General features: G+C 53.5%; 5 protein-coding genes across 5 annotated transcripts; 2 read left to right on the forward strand and 3 right to left on the reverse strand.

Annotated features, from left to right (window-relative positions):
• Positions 1-263: 263 nt before the first annotated feature.
• J4E92_006642 (uncharacterized protein) lies at positions 264-4581 on the forward strand (the record flags this gene model as incomplete). The annotated part of the gene is made up of 3 exons (XM_051498009.1): positions 264-385; positions 482-524; positions 667-4581. The coding sequence occupies 3 exons, from the start codon at positions 264-266 to the stop codon at positions 4579-4581; spliced, it is 4080 nt and encodes a 1359-aa protein (XP_051351735.1).
• A 1033-nt stretch (positions 4582-5614) lies between these two features.
• On the forward strand, positions 5615-6182 carry J4E92_006643 (uncharacterized protein; the record flags this gene model as incomplete). Its single annotated transcript, XM_051498010.1, has 2 exons — positions 5615-5943; positions 5990-6182. The coding sequence occupies 2 exons, from the start codon at positions 5615-5617 to the stop codon at positions 6180-6182; spliced, it is 522 nt and encodes a 173-aa protein (XP_051351736.1).
• A 348-nt stretch (positions 6183-6530) lies between these two features.
• Positions 6531-7714, reverse strand: J4E92_006644 (uncharacterized protein; the record flags this gene model as incomplete). The annotated part of the gene is made up of 2 exons (XM_051498011.1): positions 6531-7190; positions 7244-7714. 2 exons carry the CDS (start codon positions 7712-7714, stop codon positions 6531-6533), a joined length of 1131 nt encoding a protein of 376 aa, XP_051351737.1.
• A 1875-nt stretch (positions 7715-9589) lies between these two features.
• Positions 9590-11329, reverse strand: J4E92_006645 (uncharacterized protein; the record flags this gene model as incomplete). The annotated part of the gene is made up of 2 exons (XM_051498012.1): positions 9590-11237; positions 11322-11329. The coding sequence occupies 2 exons, from the start codon at positions 11327-11329 to the stop codon at positions 9590-9592; spliced, it is 1656 nt and encodes a 551-aa protein (XP_051351738.1).
• Positions 11330-13931: 2602 nt separating this feature from the next.
• Positions 13932-16196, reverse strand: J4E92_006646 (uncharacterized protein; the record flags this gene model as incomplete). Its single annotated transcript, XM_051498013.1, has 1 exon — positions 13932-16196. The coding sequence occupies one exon, from the start codon at positions 16194-16196 to the stop codon at positions 13932-13934; it is 2265 nt and encodes a 754-aa protein (XP_051351739.1).
• Between the last annotated feature and the right edge of the window lie 2617 nt (positions 16197-18813).

Below are 18813 nucleotides of genomic sequence, written 5' to 3' on the forward strand. Positions count from 1 at the left end.
TAGACGCGCCATAGTCAGTCCTTCGTATGCGGTGTTGCTATTCTCTGGCAGGGCTAGTTTGTCAGGGTGAGAGAAAGTCCCGGCGTTGCTGGGCAATGGACAAGGCCCACCCTGACGTCGAGCACGGGTCGCAACTTCCCTACCAACATCAAAAACATCTCAGCACCATCTTCATCCACCACGCGCGTCCCATGGAGTTATAACCATCCCAACCAGCCACCGACCGCATCCATCACTTTTAGACTCCTCGAGTGATCGCGACCATGTCGTCCAACAAGCGGGGCAACATTTTTGACCAGGGGAGGCCCGAAAACCCCTACGACGATCGCGATGAAGTCGCGGATGTACCCCAGAAGGCGACGGCAGCACAGCTGGCAGCCCGCAAGTAAGTCACACTCACCAGTCATCGCTTGGAGTCTATCCCAGACCTCTTTAGTCACGATGCGCTTTGTCTGTCGCGTGCTGACTCTTTGTCCCCCAGAATCAAGACCGCGAAAGCCCGACGACCAGCAGGCGCCACCTCCGTGAGTACCCCAACCACAACACCACACTCCCCACCGCACCCTCGACGGCTGCGCAAGCATGTCGACCAACCGCCACACCCCGAAAGGGCGACGCGATTTGCAACGCAGGATGCAGGCCTTTGCTAACGCACGCGCTCACCAGGGTCTATCACAGAGCGCGAACTTTGGCGCACCACAACAAAACGCCTTTGGCTTCGGTGCCTCAACACCCGCCCCCGCGAGCAACGGCGCGAACGGTTTCGGTGGCGGCAATGCCTTCGGCGGCGGCGCAACCAACAGCTTCCCACCCGCGCAGTCCGCTGCCCCGAGCAACAACTTCGCTGCCTCGTCCTTTCCAGCGTTCGGAGGAAGCAACCAGGGCACAGGCTTCAACCCTACACCGCCCTCGTCTGCGGGCTTCAACTTCACAGCTGGAGGTGCAAACCCATTCGCGACGGCCAACTCGGGACCCGCGACCAATGGCAGCACGCCTGCGCCCGCATTTGGGGGATCGTCCATGTTTGGCAACAACGACCAGGCGCAAAGTAATCCCTTTGGCGGCCTAGGTCAGAACAACACCACAAGCGCAGCCTCATCAGGCGGTATGTTCGGTACTACCAGTTCAGCTCCCACAGGCGGTATGTTTGGGTCGTCCAGCGCTGCGCCTACTGGAGGCATGTTTGGAACATCGAGTGCTGCACCATCATCAGGAGGTATGTTCGGTACATCCACCGCCGCTTCTTCCGGTGGAATGTTTGGTACATCTAGCGCTGCGACCTCAGGTGGTATGTTTGGCACATCGAGTGCTGCCCCCGGTGGCATGTTTGGCACCACCAGCGGAGCCCCAAACGCTACGAGCACCGCCGCTCCCGCATCCAACCCCTTCACATTCGGCGCCGCAACGACGACAGCCTCGAACACCGCGAGTACGCCGGCGACGAGCGGTATCTTCAGCGGATTTGGCAACTCAACACAATCTACGGCGCCTTCACAACCAAGCACGTTCGGCGGCTTTGGTGCCGGTGCGCAGAAGGAAGATGCCTCCAAGCAGGCGGCTGCGCCCCAAAACAACATGTTTGGTGGTTTCGGTCCTAACGCACAGAAGCCGGAGGGTACCTCGGAAACGCCGAAGCAGAACAACTTCTTTGGAGGCTTGGGTACGAGCGCGCAAGGCACGCCAAACGCGACGGCCACCGCTCCTGCGTCGAATCTATTCAACTTCGGTGCGAATGCGCAGAAGTCTGACAGCACGACGTCAAGCGCCCCTCCAACAAACCTCTTTGGTTCTGCTCCGTCCAGCAATCCGTTCGCAAACCTCCCGACCGCCGAAAACACGTCTTCTGGAACAGCTGCACCAACAAACCTGTTCAGCAGCCTCAAGAAGCCTGAAGAGTCTGGCAGCAGCCTCTCCGCCGATACCCCCAAGTCCAACCCGTTCGCGGCACTTCCCAAGCCAGCCGACACACCTACCACTACAGGAAGCAGTTCAGGTTTCAGCATATTTGGTGCCAACAAGGATGCGGGCGCAGCAACAGTGAAGGCTCCCGAAGCGCCAAAGTCAAGTCTATTCCAGCCGTTCAGCACACCACAGCCAGCGAAGACAGCCGACGTGGAGAAGTCGCAAGGCGGCATGTTTACTGCTGCTCAGCCCAAAACCAGCTCTGGCCTCTTCTCCCAAACGTTCCAGCCCGAGAACAATAATTCCAGCAATTTGTTCAAGAAGCCACAGTCAAGCTTCCCCTCTGCATCGACATCGGCATCAGAAACACCCAAGGCTGCACCTGAGGCTTCCAACCCCTTTGCCTCTTTGCCCAAACCTTCGACAGATCGTCCCAACTTGTTCAGCGCTTCGAAGGAACCCTCGCAACCCTCCCCTGCGCCGGCCACATCGATCTTCAACAGCACTACCTCCGAGTCGAGGGGAGAATCGCAGGCACCTGAGATGCCCAAGGTTCCCAAGGTGCACGTTCCCAAAGACTGGGCTGTTCCAGGTGCCGTTCGCGCGCAGAGCAGCGATGGCCTACTGAAGCAGATATCCGATCTGACTGCTCAACTGCAAATGTTGAACGAAAAGTACCGACAACAGCTGAGCAACCTTCCTCCCACGGCAGACTGGTCAAGCGTGTCGCTTTGGCACTACCAGCATGCGGTCGACATTAAGAAGAAGATCGACAACGTGAAGAAGCAACGTGCAGCCGGACGAGGTATCACCGGCAATGAATCAAGCTTGTCCACGAAGCGCAAGGTCAACGATGACAGCCACGAAGTCCGTGATCCATCCCCTTCCAAGCGAGCTCGTGCGACGGAAGCATCTGCTGGTCCGACTCCGCAGCTCTCGGCTTCTACACCGAAGCTCAGTGCCCCAGCCACGGCGACATCAAACATGTTTGCCAAGGCTATCGGAAACAAGCCCTCCACACCTGCGCCAGCGTCATCGACAAGCCTGTTCGCCCCAAAGACAGCTGAAAAGTCCACCACCGAGCCCTCGCAGCCAGCTGCATCGACACCCGGTTTCGGTTTCAAGCCCTCAGTTCCCACCACTAACGGTGCAGAAACTTCGGCAGCCTCGTCTGGCTTCAAGCCAAGCTTCGGTGCTTCCTCCACCAGTACATCAGGTTCTGCTGGTTTCAAGCCGAACTTCGGCAGTGCTCCGGCAGGCGGCTTTATGGCTCAGTTCACTAAGACCGCGAAGACTTACGAGGAACTCGCCGCAGAACGCAAGAGGAAGGCTATGGACGAGGACTACGACTCAGATGATGAGACCAAGGAGGAGTGGTCTGCCAGGTACGACAAGGCGGAGGCTGAGCGTCTCGCCAAAGAGAAGGAGATTGCTGCCTCGACCAAATTTGTGATACCTGGTAGTTCTGGAAGTACTTCACCCAAGGAGAACCCGTTCACTGGACTTTTGAAGCCTAAGAGCGGAGTTTCCACTCCCAAAGCTCCCAGCCCGGCGCCGTCTACAGGCAGTCAATCGGTTTTCAACGCCTCCACGTCGCAAGCATCATCCCCCAATATCTTCGGCCACCTATCAGGTCCTTCTTCCAGCAACCAGGAAGAGTCGGATGACGACGACCAACAACAAGACAATGCTGGGTCAGCAGAGCCGCCTTCGCCTCCGAAGCGCTCCGTCGATGCATCGGAGACCGAATCCGAAGATACCCAACAACACAATCAGCAGGAGTCAAGTTCCAAGGGCAGCTTGTTCTCAAGGATCACCAGGGACAATGATTCCGAGGCAGAGAAGGAGAACAGTGGCGCCTCTTCTCTGTTCGGACAGAGTAACGGTACTACAACTCCCTCCAACAAACCTTTCCAGTTCTTCGATTTCGGTGCTGCATCCAAGACCGCGCCGCCGAAGACCGACACGTTTGCCGGCGATCAGACTTTCAAGGTGGGTACTCCGATCAAGTTTGGCGGAGCTCCTGCTACTGAGAAGAAGGACACTGCACCCAAATTTAACTTCCAGCCTGCTACGCCTGGTGCTGGCGAGTTCTCCACAACTCCGGCGAAACCACCACCCAGCTCGATCTTCAATTTCGCCCCGTCCACAGGTGGATCTTCGCTTTTCGCTCCATCCGGCGGTAACTCCGTGACCTCTTCTGTATTCTCTTCGCGCGCAAACACGCCTCTCTCTGAAGCTGGTGATACCAGTGCCGCATCTGCAGCAGAGGATGACGAAGAGGGTGGCAAGCAAGAACAGATTGACTTGACCAAGTTGACTGAGGATGAGCTCAACACTTACGACATTGTCTTCCACACCGAAGTCGTACTCGCCAAACACCAGGAGGGAGAGAAGGGCTGGACGAACATCGCAAAGGGCCCGCTCTGGATCCTCAAGGACAAGCAGACGGGCAAATGCTCTGTGCGAGTGCGCATCCCGAGCGGTGCCACCCCAGTCAACTACCAGATTCTACCTGCGCTGCCTGCCACCGTCACTGGCGGTAGCAAGAAGATGGTCATGGCGACCAAGCCTGCCAAGGAAGGCGGACTCCAGTCTGTTCTTTACGCAGTCAAGACGCCTGAGATTGCACAAGAACTCGCAGCGAAGTACACAGAGTGTGTACCTAAATCGCAGTAAGCGACCTTGTCCATATCGACATTCATACCCATTCTACGAACCGTGGGGTTGAGCGTCTAGCTCATCACCTGCATCCACGGATTCGATCACTTTGTTTGCATTTGTTTGTTCACTTTACCCCTGTTTCCGTTGACACCTCCATACACGTGTACCTATATATTCCCACAAGATTGGCGACATTGTTTGTTTTTCCCCCAGCGACTACCTTCTTCATTCCCCCTTTACTTCGGGCTTGTTGGAACATCATCACAGAGAGATGAGCATTGCATAGTAATGGCGTTGGTGGCAAGGAGCCCCTCTTGATTTGTGTTTTTCTATGCGAAGCGACGATGGATGGAAAAATGGGATCTTGATCTTCATGTAGTATACTATGAGCCTTCTTCCTTAATATGCATCAGCGCATTAGTCGCGCTATCTTCCGAACACCGATTTTGAGACGTTCACGTGCATGACTACATGTAACTGTGGTGCTATACACACTCCTAACACCGCACGTAGACGAAGCTACTTCGAGTTCTCGGCCTGGAATTCCCGTTGTGGACAACTGATAGATGGTTTTACCCATGACGTGCAATCTCCCAATCGCCGTGAAGATGAATTTGGATACCAATTAGTCAAACGTATGTTGAGTGATTATTCATGCCGAGACTGCGGTATGTGCCCTCTTGAACAGCTACCTAGGTATGCAGCATCTATCAGCCTCCCCAAAAACTGACAAGTTCTCGGCACAACAAGGAAAGTGTGGGCGGGCGAAGATTAAACAGTAGCCTACGTTGTCGCGTGCTCGCGCTCGTCCGCTGTTAAGCTGCCTAGAGACTTCTACAAGATGGCTATTGCCTTGGACAAGAAAATCAATAAACAGGTCTAGAGCCTACATCCACGTTTAGTCACCTACTTCGCAAGTTTTTAACTTAATGTAGTCTGCAGACCTGTTCATAAAGTCAGCACATTCCCCTCATATTGTGCGCCTGTGCCGCAATAGCAACACCCCTCATATCTGCGTTCAACAGCATCGATATTTCTACACATCAGCATGTCTACGCCACAACCCCATCCAAAGAAGACCGGCGTCCACGAAGCGGGCCCTGCAGACCCTTCGAAGGGCAAAGCTGCGCTTGCCGAGTTCTCCGCAACGATGAAGCGCCCAGCAGATTTCAAGTGCTTCCGCCAAATAGGCTGTGACGGCATCTGCAGGACCCTTCGTTGGATGCCAGGACCGGATGACGAGCCAACTGGCATAGAGGTCTATGATGCACAGCCCATGTCACCGTTCCTGTTGAAGGCGTACCTTGATCGACACGACTGGAGTCAGGCGACTGAAGACCGGTTCCGTGGTTTCGATGGCAGGAATACACCGAAAGAGTAAGTGTTGCGGTATGACGTGGCAATAAGCTGACGCCTTCTCTAGACAATGGTTCAATCCACTTCCTGGTGTTTTGCCATCTCCAAGTACTAAGAACGAGCGTATGGCAGAGAGAGATCGATTCAACGAAGAACGAAGAATCCTGGAAGAGAAAATAGCGAAAGGGGAAGTGGAGGCAGAGGATCCGGGGCCAGCTTGCGGGGCTGTAAGAAGCAACTATGATCTGAGCCCACGGTAGTGATTACCCCCTTCGTCAGTGGAAGCACCTTATACAAGAAAAAAACCGAACAGGCCTAGAGCCTACATTAACGTTAGATCTCCTACTTTGCATGTTTTCATGTTGATGTATGCTGTAACTACAAAAAAAAAACGTAGCCTGCAGACCTATTCAGTTCTTCCCTGGGTTTGCAGATCTGTTTAGTTTTTCCCTAGGTTGAGGTGGAAGAGTACTGCGAGTGTTGCATACGTCGATGATCTGGAAAATGCCTTTGATTCGGCCCTGCTTCGCGAAATTGGGTATATACTCGGGACCAAAACAAATTACTTACAGCCGATCTTCGCCTTCCCTCCAAAGAAACGGTGCTTATTACTCCAAAACCCTACTCTCTCCATTCTTCATACCCTGAAAGTGTACATCTTCAAAGACATCCCCATCTTGTGCTCTGGCCTCTTTCAATGCGTCTTCCACTGTCCACACCTTTCGGCGGAGGAACCAACTTATCAGGCCTCCTCCCTTTTTCACCTCGTCGTGTGTCGCGACCCAGTACTTTGCTCGAAGTGTGCGTTGTGCGAGGATGCCGTTCTTCGCGCCGAGGTTGAGTTGTTGGGCAGAGGATATAGAGACATCGTGGAGGCCGTGTAGGAAAGCGAGGGTATGTAGTGGTGGGTCGGCTGTGGCGATTGGGCTGAGGGCTTCGTGGGGGATGCCGTGTGGTGTGTAGATTACACATTCCGCTTCTTCGCCGTTGATATTAGATGATAGTTCCTCCGCTCCATCGCCATTAATACTGAGTGTAGAGAGACGCTTCTTAGGCGTCGCTGTTGACAGGAAGGGATGCGTGGCGAAGGTTATTAGGAGCGCGGAGTGGAGGTAGAGAGAGTCTCCGGACGCTGTGAGACGCGATATGCTGAGCCATGAGGGGAGCGGCGAGAGACTGTAGTCGTGCCAGTCGGAGTGGTCGGCGAAGGTGGGTGTTGTTATTACGGTGCGGAAATGGTTCCAGGAGGATATGAGGTTGGCGGCTTGCTGCGATGCTTGTCAGCTCAAATTACCCTTGATCATGGCGCACGAGAACATACCTCTGTCGCGAGCACAGGCACATCACGATGAACCTCTAAAAGCGTCTCTTTATGGCAGTGGTCGGTAAATTCATGGCTAACAGCCACACAATCCACATAACTTTCCTCATCCACCTCTTCCACCTTCCTCTTTTTGCTTCTTCCTCTGCCTAGTCGTAGTCCTCCAGCCATTATTTCGACCTGTCGTGCCAACTCCTCCACCTCGGCAATACTCTTTACAGCGCTCTCCGTCGCGTGGAACTGCTGACTGAACCATTTTGCGACATCGCTCTGCCCACCAACGAACCACGGATCTATCAAGACATTGTAGTATACCCGGCTCCCGTGTTTGACGGCGTTTGCTGGACGCGGTATCTGAAGAAGCCAAGACGAATCGGCGTTCAGGTGGTGGAGGATGGGCCGGCGCGTTGCGAGCGCGCGAACGACGGCGTCGCGAATCTCGAGGTGGAGTTGTGAAGATGGATCGTCCATGTTTCGAGTGTGTCGTGGTATGTTCGCGCTGATTCTGCGGTTGCGCTAGATGGACGCGCCGGATTTGCGCACTTCAGGGCGACATCTGGCGCGTCGAGACGGTGACGATGCGACGAAAAGGCGCTAACGGAGGCTGGGGAAATCGTGGCGATGACGCACGGGCGACATGGAAGGCCCCCGTTGCCTCATTCCATCCTCACGACCTCACCTGGGCAGCTTTGCGACATTCAGACAGTCATCTCACAATTGCTTTTGTATCTGTGTCAACGAAACCACTGGGTTATCTTGATCTCGGAGCGACGATATGATCACATGGACCCTGCCATAGGGATGGTTCCCCAATCGAAAAGTCTTCGTCGCCCATCAATTTACCACAATCTCCGCGCCATAATCCAGAACGTGAACGCTTTGCTCCCACCAGAATGACTGTGCAAGCCGAGTTTTCTGGTTTGTTTCTTGGACGTAGCATCTCACGCTCGGTATAACAAAACCACAACTGGTCGCATCCTCATGGACTTACGGACCACTATTTCGATGATATCACTAGCTCTTTTACATGTCTAGGATCGAAGACGCGAAAGGACGTCGACCTGAGCCACCGTTTATCGCAGTCTGTGGGAGATTTCCTCCTAACTTTTTCATTTCTGTCATCTGATGAAGCTTGTAGGCATCATCAGTGTCATTGATATTGAGTTTGCAAGAGACGGGAAGGACGGTGATAAGCCAAACGATGACTGGTCAATCATTCCAGTCCAATGCCTCAAAGCAACTACATCCCCCTTCTACCAGTCATCTCAAACGCTTATCGCGCTCGACGGCGCTCAGTGCGCCGCCATCCTCTCTACTTTCTGCCGTAAGCCATTACTCTACGAGAGTCTTCTACTGATAACCCTCGATCCTTCTACCTATCTTGATCGCTGAAGAAAATACAAATTCAAGCCGTCTCCCACTGTGTTCCTTACTAGTACACTTGTTGAGTCTGTCTAGGCTTGCCGTCCAGCCGATAAACTTCAGCGAGTATTGGCTACACCCTAGCACATACAAGTCTTTGCGACAGCCGATGACAAAGAACAGTGCCCATCCAGGCCATCGCATGCAGTCATCCCGCTCCATCGACTAGCCGAACAAGTCTCTCAACATGAAAGCTTGCTTGGATGAGCAAGTTTTGAGCATGTCGGTGCCAAATGTCGGTCATTCGTCTCATATCCAGAAATACGGAGTCACCCGCAGTGTCTTATCGCAGGATTTGACGAAAGCCATCATGCGCACATTTCACGATGCATGTTCGTGGGTTGACGATGTGAAAGAAATGTTCGCGCGCACTGATACGAGATAGACTATCGATTGCGCGGGAAGACTGCCGAATGCGGCAACGTCGCTGGTAACACGAGTACGGGGTTGCATAGATTGATTGTACGTGCATAAGCGCGTTGTTGGCTCTTTTGCGCCAGCCAGTGCTAGTATCTGAGAAATATTGTGTGAGTAGTTTTGCTGACGTCATTGGGTGCTAGAGCTGTCTGTTGGTGTCGCACATGCTTCGAAGTCACTTAACAAAATACTCACGGGGAAAGATGAACAAGCACTTTTGAAGGAGTGACAAAAGTTGGTCATAATTTCTGTCTACTACTACTAAACTCGTACCCGTCATAACCATTCTATACCAGTTGTTCGTTCAATATAAACAGTTGAAGAGGAAAATCCAAACGCGTGAAAACCATGATAAAGCAGGACTAAAACGCTGGAGCTATACAAGGCGAGGGAATGAAGGCTCCAAGACAGAAGAGCTACAGCAATTGTTTTGCCGTCAAAACACCTAGACCGCCCGAAATCTTTGCTTGATAAGTGAAGAGAATCCGCTCAAGCTACCCGAGTAGCTTAGTAGTGAGGGTAGGCGACGTAGCCGGTGGGCTGGGGGGTCACCTTCGAGGACGAAGGAGTGTTCACGGGGTAGTGAGCCGCCGAGCTTGAAGGGGTGGCAGCGGGGTACTCCTTAGTGGACGAGGAGGGGGTAGCAGCTGGGTACTCCTTGGTGGAAGAAGAGGGTGTGGCAACTGGGTAGCCCTTGGAGGATGAAGGGGTGGCAGCCGGGTACTCCTTAGTGGATGACGAAGCGGTAGGGTACGCGGTGGGGTAGGCCTTGGAGGAGGAGGGAGTGTGGATTGGGTAAGGCGCGGACGAAGCACTGTAGTGGATCGAGCTACCGGAGGAAGGGTAGGGAGGCTTTACCTCAGAAGAAGGCTTGGGACCAACAGGGTAGGGCTTGGTGGAAGCTGAAGGCTTGGGGCCGACTGGGTATGGCTTTCCGGACTCTGATGGCTTAGGGGCCTCCGAGTAGTGCTCCGCAGGAGTGGATGGCTTCATACCCTCGGGGTAGGCAGAAGGGGCTGGGCCGGGAGTGTAAGCTCCACCGACAGTGACGGTCTTGGTCTCGACTACGTGCTCAGTCTTGGTGACAGTGACCTGGGCAGGGCACTGAGGAGCGGGAGGGACACCGACAGCGTAGGTTGGCTTAGGGGCCTCGGGAGTTCCAGCGGGGTGAGTCTCAGCGGGGTATGTAGGCTTGGGGGCCTCGGGGGTGCCTGCTGGATAGGTTGGCTTGGGAGCCTCAGGAGTTCCAGCGGGGTGGGTCTCGGCTGGGTGGGATGGCTTGGGAGCCTCAGGAGTGCCTGCTGGGTACGTGGGCTTGGGAGCCTCAGGAGTTCCAGCAGGGTAAGTGGGCTGGTGGGCCGAAGGAGTCTCAGCTGGGTAAACGGGCATGTCGGATGTGGGCTTCGAGCCGTGGATGGTCGATGTCACGGTGACAGTGTTGTAGGTTGGGGTCAAGTAGGTTGAGTAGATGACGCTGGAGTGCTCTCCGTGGCCAACAGAGGTGCTGCATGGCACCCAAGCTGTGTGGGTGGAGGTGAGCGTGGTCGTGATGTCGCTGTGGGGGTACTCGACAGCCGATGAAGGCTTAGGAGTAGGCTTGACGTAACCAGTTCCGTAGGAAGAGGCGTGGTAGACGGGGGTGGAGGCACTGTAGGCTGGGTGAGATGCGCTGTAGACAGGCTTGGAGGCACTGTAGATGGGAGTTGAAGCATGGTAGACCGGAGTGCTCTCGGCAGGCTTGGAAGCACTGTAGACGGGGACAGAAGCGCTGTAGACTGGAGTGGAGGCGTGGTATGCGGACGAGCTCACTGCAGGAGTCGACGCGCTGTAGACCGGGGTGGAGGCGTGGTAAACCGACGAGCTCTCAGCTGGCTTGGAAGCGCTGTAAATGGGAGTAGACGCGCTGTAGACAGGGGTGGAGGCGTGGTAGACCGATGAGCTCTCAGCAGGCTTGGAAGCGCTGTAGGCGGGGACAGACGCGCTGTAGAGAGGAGTTGAAGCATGGTATACCGATGAGCTTGCGGCAGGAGTGGATGCGCTGTAAGCGGGAGGGGTGGATGCCTCGTAGACCGGTGTGCTAGCTGGGTAGTGAACCTCACTGCTGGGTGTGGACGCTTCGTACGGCTTGGAAGAGGGAGTCGAGGCGTGGTAAGCACTGGAAGTGGATGCTGCTTCATACGGCTTTGAAGAAGTTGGTGCAGGCTGGTATCCAGTGGGGACAACCGCTGAGTAGCCGTACTGAGGCATGGCCAAGGCCGAGCCGACGAGGGTGGCAGCAACGTAAGAGTAACGCATCTTGATGGTATTGCTGATTTGAGTCCTAGGTGATTGATCCGGAAGTTGTCGAGATGGTATTAAGTATTAGAAGGCTTTTGTGAGGACACCGTAGCGAGTGTTGGTGTAGGAAAACTGTTGGAAAGCGAAGGTGATGGTTGGTGGATGAGTATGATAGTTGAGATGGAACGAAAGTTATATACCGTAGTCTCCAGAGTCTATACGCTTCCATAATGGCTGACGTCGATGCCGTCTCCACTTTGTCAACACGAAGTAACATCTCGCCATGTGAAGGGCTCCGCTCTACGTACGAGCTGTCGATAGCGTGAGCAGCCCGACAGTAGCATCAGCGAGAAAAACCCGCAGGGGTTGAGCGAGTAGAGGCACAGCCCTACCGCACAGTGATGCCGGCGCTGCCGGGATGAGCGACCGTTGTGGGCTATTTCTGCATCACGCTTTGGCTGTTTCCGGACTAGCGTGGGGCTGTCATCCACTCACGGCACCCGGAGCACGTATCGCATCACCCTCATCTCAGTCCAGCCCATCGTCCGTCAGACCTCAACAACAGCCGTTCGCGACTTTCGCGCATTCGGAGACACTGCCGGTGTTGCTACGCTACCCACGTTCCGCTCCCAAAGATAGCCGGCCACGTTCCTGAAGATCCACCAGGGCCGTAGCCTCGGGCGACCCACGAGCCGGAGCCTGAATTTTCTAGATGTCTACTACCAGCCACCGTGGAGGCTATACCTAATCGGGTCTTTGATAACAGACCCTCGGTGATCCGGATGAGTATTGTATTATCGCCTTTCCTCATTGCGCAGTCAATACTTCCTTACTCCATCGCCAGCGACGCCACATATGCTGACTTGCAGTTACGAGATGTCGGCTTTACCCTCCAGGGTTATCTACGCGAAGAACAAGCAATGCGCTGATGGTCTGTGGCGTCCGACCTGGCATGAACGTTGCACCGCTGACCCAAGTCTCTATGCACATGAGCGTCGGCCGTCATACCCACTAGCGAATGCGGCAGAAAACGTTCTATGCCGCGTCCCATGAAGCTATGTGACTGAACCTGCAGTACTCTGCGCGAGTAGAGCCGTGTGCGCACTGACACGAGATGCAAGCGTTGGGTTGGGCAAATGCCTCTCCCCCCTCCACTACGCTACTCGTATTTTCCAATCGACAGCCACTAGGATCACTACCTCCAGGAATATACCGGGCTATTAGGAAGGCTCGGCTATATAGCATATCAGCCACATACATCACACATCGAATTAGTGCTGGTTGTGCCCACAACTCGACTTGCCTCCGCTCTTTGTTGAATCTGGTGGAAGCTTATTTCTCTCAAGCTTCTCACAGATCATAGCAAGCAGAGTACCTCAGACAACAAAATCCTGCACAGATCTGCAGACTACGCTACGATAAAACGAACGAATCGGAAGATCTGGCGTCAATGTAGGCCCCAGAGTCTTCGGTTGTTCCTTGATTGAGCTGGGAGCACGATCAAGATTTCGGTACTTCTGTTACCAGAACATTCGAATGCACCGGCGGACCTTGTCTGGCGCCTCAGCGATGCCGTATAGGCCGTTCGCAAACACACCCGCTGCCATTTACGTTTGACTTCGTCTTCATGGCTAGAAGGACTAGCTTCATCGCAACGAATGCAAATTCGCAATAATTATTTGGCGAAACAGCGGATTTGCCCAGACGGCCATCTGTATCCATACCGAAGTTGGAAGAGAACATCCTGCTGATCACAAGCTCAAACCGGATGTTCATACCAGCGTACCTTCACCGAGTTCGCAAGAGGAATATGGTCTGATGCAGTTTTCGTCATGGCGTGGGTAAAATGTCGTGATCATTGTCAACTCAGCGCACTGTCATGCGATATTCTGCTGATACGAGCATCAGCATGGTCATTCCACCGAAGAGTGCCATTATTAGCATCGGATGGCGGTCCAGCCACACTAGGCTATCGCTCTAGATCCAGGTCTCGATACTGTCCAGCGCACAGCAACAGGCCGTTGGTACCCAGCTCCCACGAGGGAACTACAGCCAGACTGTCACCACACTAGAACAGGAATGCGATAAAGGCATTGTAAAACCTGCACTATTATCTCCAGGTGCAGCGAAGCTGTGAGATTAATGCATGTTGGGCTCAGTACAGGGCTTGGTTTGGCAGCTTGGCACTATCAGGACTTGGGCTGGTAGCGATGACGACGGGTCCGGTGTCCCCGCAAGAGGCAGAAGCAACAGCCTGAGGCTACAGCACACTCGCTAATTTCGGAGAACAGTCACTCCCGTTGCAGCATGCCGAATACACGGGGCACAGATACTTCTCCAACTTTGCAGTCCTTGTTGATCACAAAGGAGGCAGTAACGGTTGACTTGATAAGATTCACTAAAGGTGGGCGGCGCTCAGATCAGCTACTCTTAGCACCTACATCAGCTTCATTCTGTCTGTCGTCCGCATCCATCTCGTTCAAGGAAACTCCTAGCAGGTCTGCTGCTTACATTAAGATTAAAATATGCAAAGTAAGTAATCTAAGGTCAACGTACGCTCTAGGGCGTCAAGTTACGAAGCAGGCGTCGAGGCTATTATCCGCTCAGCTAGGATCTCTACAGCTGCTCCTAGGCTGTCCAATACTGCCATAGCTGGATAATCATGCGCGAGAGCGCACAAGGTCCAGTGAAGGTCATTGCACAAAACTGGTAGCTCATCATAGCGTCCATCGTTCATGCAGCTGAAGATGAACGTGAGACGATTATGAACTTCAGTCTCGAACGCTTCGAGAAGTGGGGCTGAAGGTATACGCGACGTTATTGTAGCTGCTGCATGTGGTTCGCAATGGGGCTGAGTGAGTGTGAGATCGGGTGCGCTGTCCCAAACAACATCAGTGAACATATCCTCGCATGTGAGGAGTGGAGGTGAGCTCGGCATCACCGGCGCCTCTAAGCCATGTTCAACGTAGGTCCCTCTTTCTTCGTCTGCGTCATTTGAAAACCCTTGTTGGCGCTCCTCAAGGGGTTTCGCAAACCCCTGGTAATCAGCAAAGCCGATAGAGTCTCCTGAGGAAGACGGGCTGGGCCAAGACAGCTGTTCCTCGTCGACCGTGGACAAAGGCTCTGATGCAGGCACGAGCTGAGTAGCAAGTGTCAGCTGTGGAAAGCGACGTTGATGGTGAGGCAGATTGCTGGAGTACAGCCCAAACGGTAGACACTGTTGGCGCACAGCTGACTGGCGTTGAAGACTGGTCTGTGGCGGTGCTGGTGGGTGGCCAATACCTGATGTGAAATCAGACCAGAATCTGCTCGGACAAGGGTCATCTCGTAGCGATGGCCGGGACTTGCGGCCTTGATCTTCTAGATTGAGATAGCTGTGTTCCTTCAGCTCAGCTGAGTCGTAATCCTCATCCTCGGGGATGTCTCGGTGGATCACCGGACGCGGTCGGTCTTCTTGCATCGATAATAATTGGTTCAAAGCGGTATACGCGACGCATTTGTGCGTTTCAGCATCGACATATGCTATTTCAGGGTATCGAGGTGGTGACAAACCTGGTTTGTCGTTTGTCTCCGATGTCTCTGAGACATTGTCGCTGTCACACACATTTGAGACATCGTCAAAAGTAGGTGAGTACAGCAGCGGGCCGCATGCGACAAAGGCGTCTGTGTCTAGTGAAGTGGTAAGCGAAGTGTCTGGAAAGGCCTGTGGTTCTTCCGCGCTGTTCCCAAAGCCATCTTCCATGTCGAACATGTCCACATCAACTAGCTCGTCTATGAGCTCAAAAATGTCTTTTGCCGTGGGATACCTCAATGACAAATTGAAGTCATCATACTTGTCAGCGAGGACGAAATCTTCTCCGGGCACACAACGAGTACCTCTCTTGTTGTCCAAACAGGTACACTCGCCATCATGGCAATCGCCAAGAAAGCAAGTAGTTGCGCGATAGAGGTCTTCGATATCGCGATCGTATTCGACAGCTAAGGAGCAGGTGGTGATGTTGCAAAGAGAATCTCGTCCCGGAAGAAATGAACGACTAGTAGCATATCGGAGGACGGGGTCGTGCTCGAGTTGCCAGCGCTCCTCGGTAGCTGTAATTCCCGTGGTGGCTGACCCGGAAAGTTGCGTCAAAGACCGACCGGAGCGTCTACATGTGAGCTCAGGAATGGTAGATCGATCTTCTGGAAAGATCGGAGAGGCGTCGGAGTCCAACGCAAGTGATCCATCATCGTGTAGTTCAGGCACCGCCAGGGACGGTTGAAGTTTCAGATCACTGGTATCGAGAAGATCTGGAGCCAGCAAACGTTCCTGATGATGTATCAGCGGATACGTCGCTATCTCAGGAAAAGAGCCAGTAGTAAACATACTGCGGTTGGCTAGATCTTCGTCGCTGGCATATGGAGTCTCTGCATCGAAGAGCAGCTCCACATACGCAGGAGCCCTGCAGAAAGAAGCGCAGGCCGGCTGCGTGTCCTCTTTGACTGGCTCCAATGTAGTAATAGTCGACATTGTCCGGGTCTTTGCTATCGATGATGGCTCATTGACTCCTCCTGCAAAGAAATCGAAGGAATCGATGCGCTTTAGCAGAGGCGTTGTAGACTGCTCGGTTGCTCCAGATTCCCACTGCTCGGCAAAGACTTCGTCGGCGTCAGTAACTTCTGCAAAGACATCCAGGTAGTCATTTCCGTTCTCTGTCTCCTCTATGACGGATGCAGAGGTATATTGACGTAAAGGCGTAAGTGACTCAAAGGTCGAAGGCAATTCTAACTCTTCAAACCGAGGAGGAGTTAACCGTCTACCAGAGGCTCGTACATCTTGAGGCGTAGCCGAAGAACTCATGGTATTGAGTTTGCCTTGTACAATAGGATGTCGACGCGGAACTAAGTTCGAGATCCTGCCTTTCATTGATCAACGGGAACAGGTGCAGGACGGTACTCTGTGCGCAAGCGTGCTGATGGCGTCTGGGACCAAGCAAGCTCTCGAGTCTCGTAGAATGATAAAGGATTAGACGAAGACATAGGAGGATCTCGTATACTTCCATTGAGCATATGCGTTGTGTATTCTTTAGAATTACACTGTGTGAAATCTCAGGGTTGTTGTTATTAGTACCACAACATTGTTTTGCGATACTCTTGAGCTATCTTGTTGCGGGCTATGAACTGAATTACGGATACAAGCGAAATGAAGATAATGCGATGCGCAATCGATCTGCATGCACGGAAACTAGCGTTGAAGACGGTGGCGATAGCAGAGCCTACAAGTTGATTTGCAGCCCCAACGCAGCCTGACGGTCGCCTTCCGGCCGGAGGCCTCCGTATTCGCAGTGCAAGCCTCTACATAGAAGCTCTCGGCAAAGACAATAACCTGAACGAGCGCATCGAGCCGCTCCTTCAAAGCGCCCTCGGGAGAGCTCTTGAACATCTTGTCAGGAAGCAGGATAGATACGGTAGTGCCAGTGTTCCCTTTCATACCCTGAGACAGCTTCCAGTTCGAGACAGCCACAGGCGCACACCGCTCAACAACGCGGTGCAAGGTATTTACACGCCAGCGCAGATGAAGTGCAATACGAGGCTGGAGCCAAACGTATAGCTTGGAAAGTCTTCCTACAATGACGCGTCGCGGTAACTTCTTAGCGAATCTCCACCAATTTGATGCCAGGTGTTGATGATTTAGGACTGGCTCTGCGCGTCCGGTGTTGTCAGACCTCTCATGTTTGCCAATAGCTAGATGCTCCAAGCTCACATCTCCGGGCTTCTTCTTCAGCTGCTGCAAAGGCTTTATAGTTCTTCCTTTTCTCTTGTCTGAGTGTATGCTTTTCCCATTCTTTCATCACTTGCAACGTCGCTACGACAAGTGCCGGGTCCACAGTCGTCTGACGTATGTAGACAGATTCATCAGGGGCATAACCTCCGCTTGTGTCGACATGTCCGTCCCAGAAGCAGTGATCTGCCACGATACCACCATACAGCGGATCAGGATTGTTCCCTATCGCAGCGAAGAGCGCATGTCTCAGCGTGTCGTAGCGTGAACCGTGGATGGAGGAGACCTTGGTGCTTGTAACCCACATATATGCACGTCCGTCTGGACCGATGAAACGCAGTGAGTCGTAATTGAGCGCATGCACGTAAGTTGTCAGAATGGATCTTGCGTTTGGGCCACCTTGGAGTAAGACTTCCGACTTTCGTAAATTGGTCCTGGGGTCCAGCTTCAGTTCGTAAGACCATGCGGTCTGCTGTGATTTCGGTACCTTCTTTCCTGACTCTGTCGGCTCATCGGGACATGTCATTGTCCACGAGAATTTGGGACTACGGAAGCTGCCAGTCGTGCTTTTGAATTTGAATGTAAACGCCGGTGGAATAGGGTTACGTGCATGTTCAGAGGGGCGTATTGTTCGCCATGCACACGACTCTGGCGTGTCCAACCAGCTGGACCCGGATGACCGTTTGCTTTCCTGGTAAGCATGCAGTGTAGAAACAACGGGTGGAAGACTCCACTGAGGCGGATACGGTGCTTGGCGATACTGCTCGAGATACCCTGGCAGTGACATTGATTCTAGTGCGACTGATGGGCGTCTAATAGGCTGTTGTAGCCGTTCCGTGGGCTGTTGATCCAGCAAGACTGGGATCGGTAAATTTTCAAGCGATGGCTCGGGATCTTTATCTGGATGCTGCTCTATGACCACTTCCGGTAAAGTGCTGAACAGATTTGGATCTCGCGGTTGTTCGAAAGATCCAGGACTCCATGGTTCGGCGGCCGCTCCGACACTTCTCGAGTGAGGTCGAAGCGATTGTGCAGAGTGTTGATGCGCTAGAGGTAGAGGCGCAAGCTGGGTGGTCACTGGCGCCATGCTTACTGGTCTCTGGTCGACGAAGGATGAAACGCTTTTTGAATGTAACCGCAAAGCTTGCGCCGATCGCTGTTGATGTAGGAGTGGTGACAGACGCTGGGAGCTGGGCGGCATCATACTGGCAGGGCGTTCCTGTTGGCTTACTGCACTAAGCGATCTCTTCCGAACACCTTCCACCTCCAAATGCTGCATCCTATGCGCGAGCAGCTCATCCTGCTTCAATTGCTCTTCCGACGTCGTAGTTGGTGGAGCTGGAGGCAAGGGCGCTGGCAGCTCTGCGATGAAAGGCACTGGCGCATCTTCGCTGTAGTGTGGTTGAATATATGATGCTGGCGCAGGTGCATAGTGTCCATAGTATGAGTGGTTGGGCGAAGAGGCCTGCGAGTATCGGTTGTATGGGTACACTGGCTGTTGCGGCGGCGACTGCTGTTGCCGATGTGTCTCCCAGCCCTGCCATTGGGGATTAGGAATCGGCGACGACATGGTATTTCCTGCTAAGCTGACGTCTTGGGATGAGCAGCGCAGTAGGAAATAGGGCTGACGTCTTCAAGTATAGGAAGATCTGCAAGATTTCGCCCCATCCCAAAACATGTTAATCAACACGGGGCG

This window comes from Alternaria infectoria, assembly GCF_024043175.1.
Source record: "Alternaria infectoria strain BMP 0036 chromosome Unknown scaffold_10, whole genome shotgun sequence".
Taxonomy (NCBI): domain Eukaryota; kingdom Fungi; phylum Ascomycota; class Dothideomycetes; order Pleosporales; family Pleosporaceae; genus Alternaria; species Alternaria infectoria.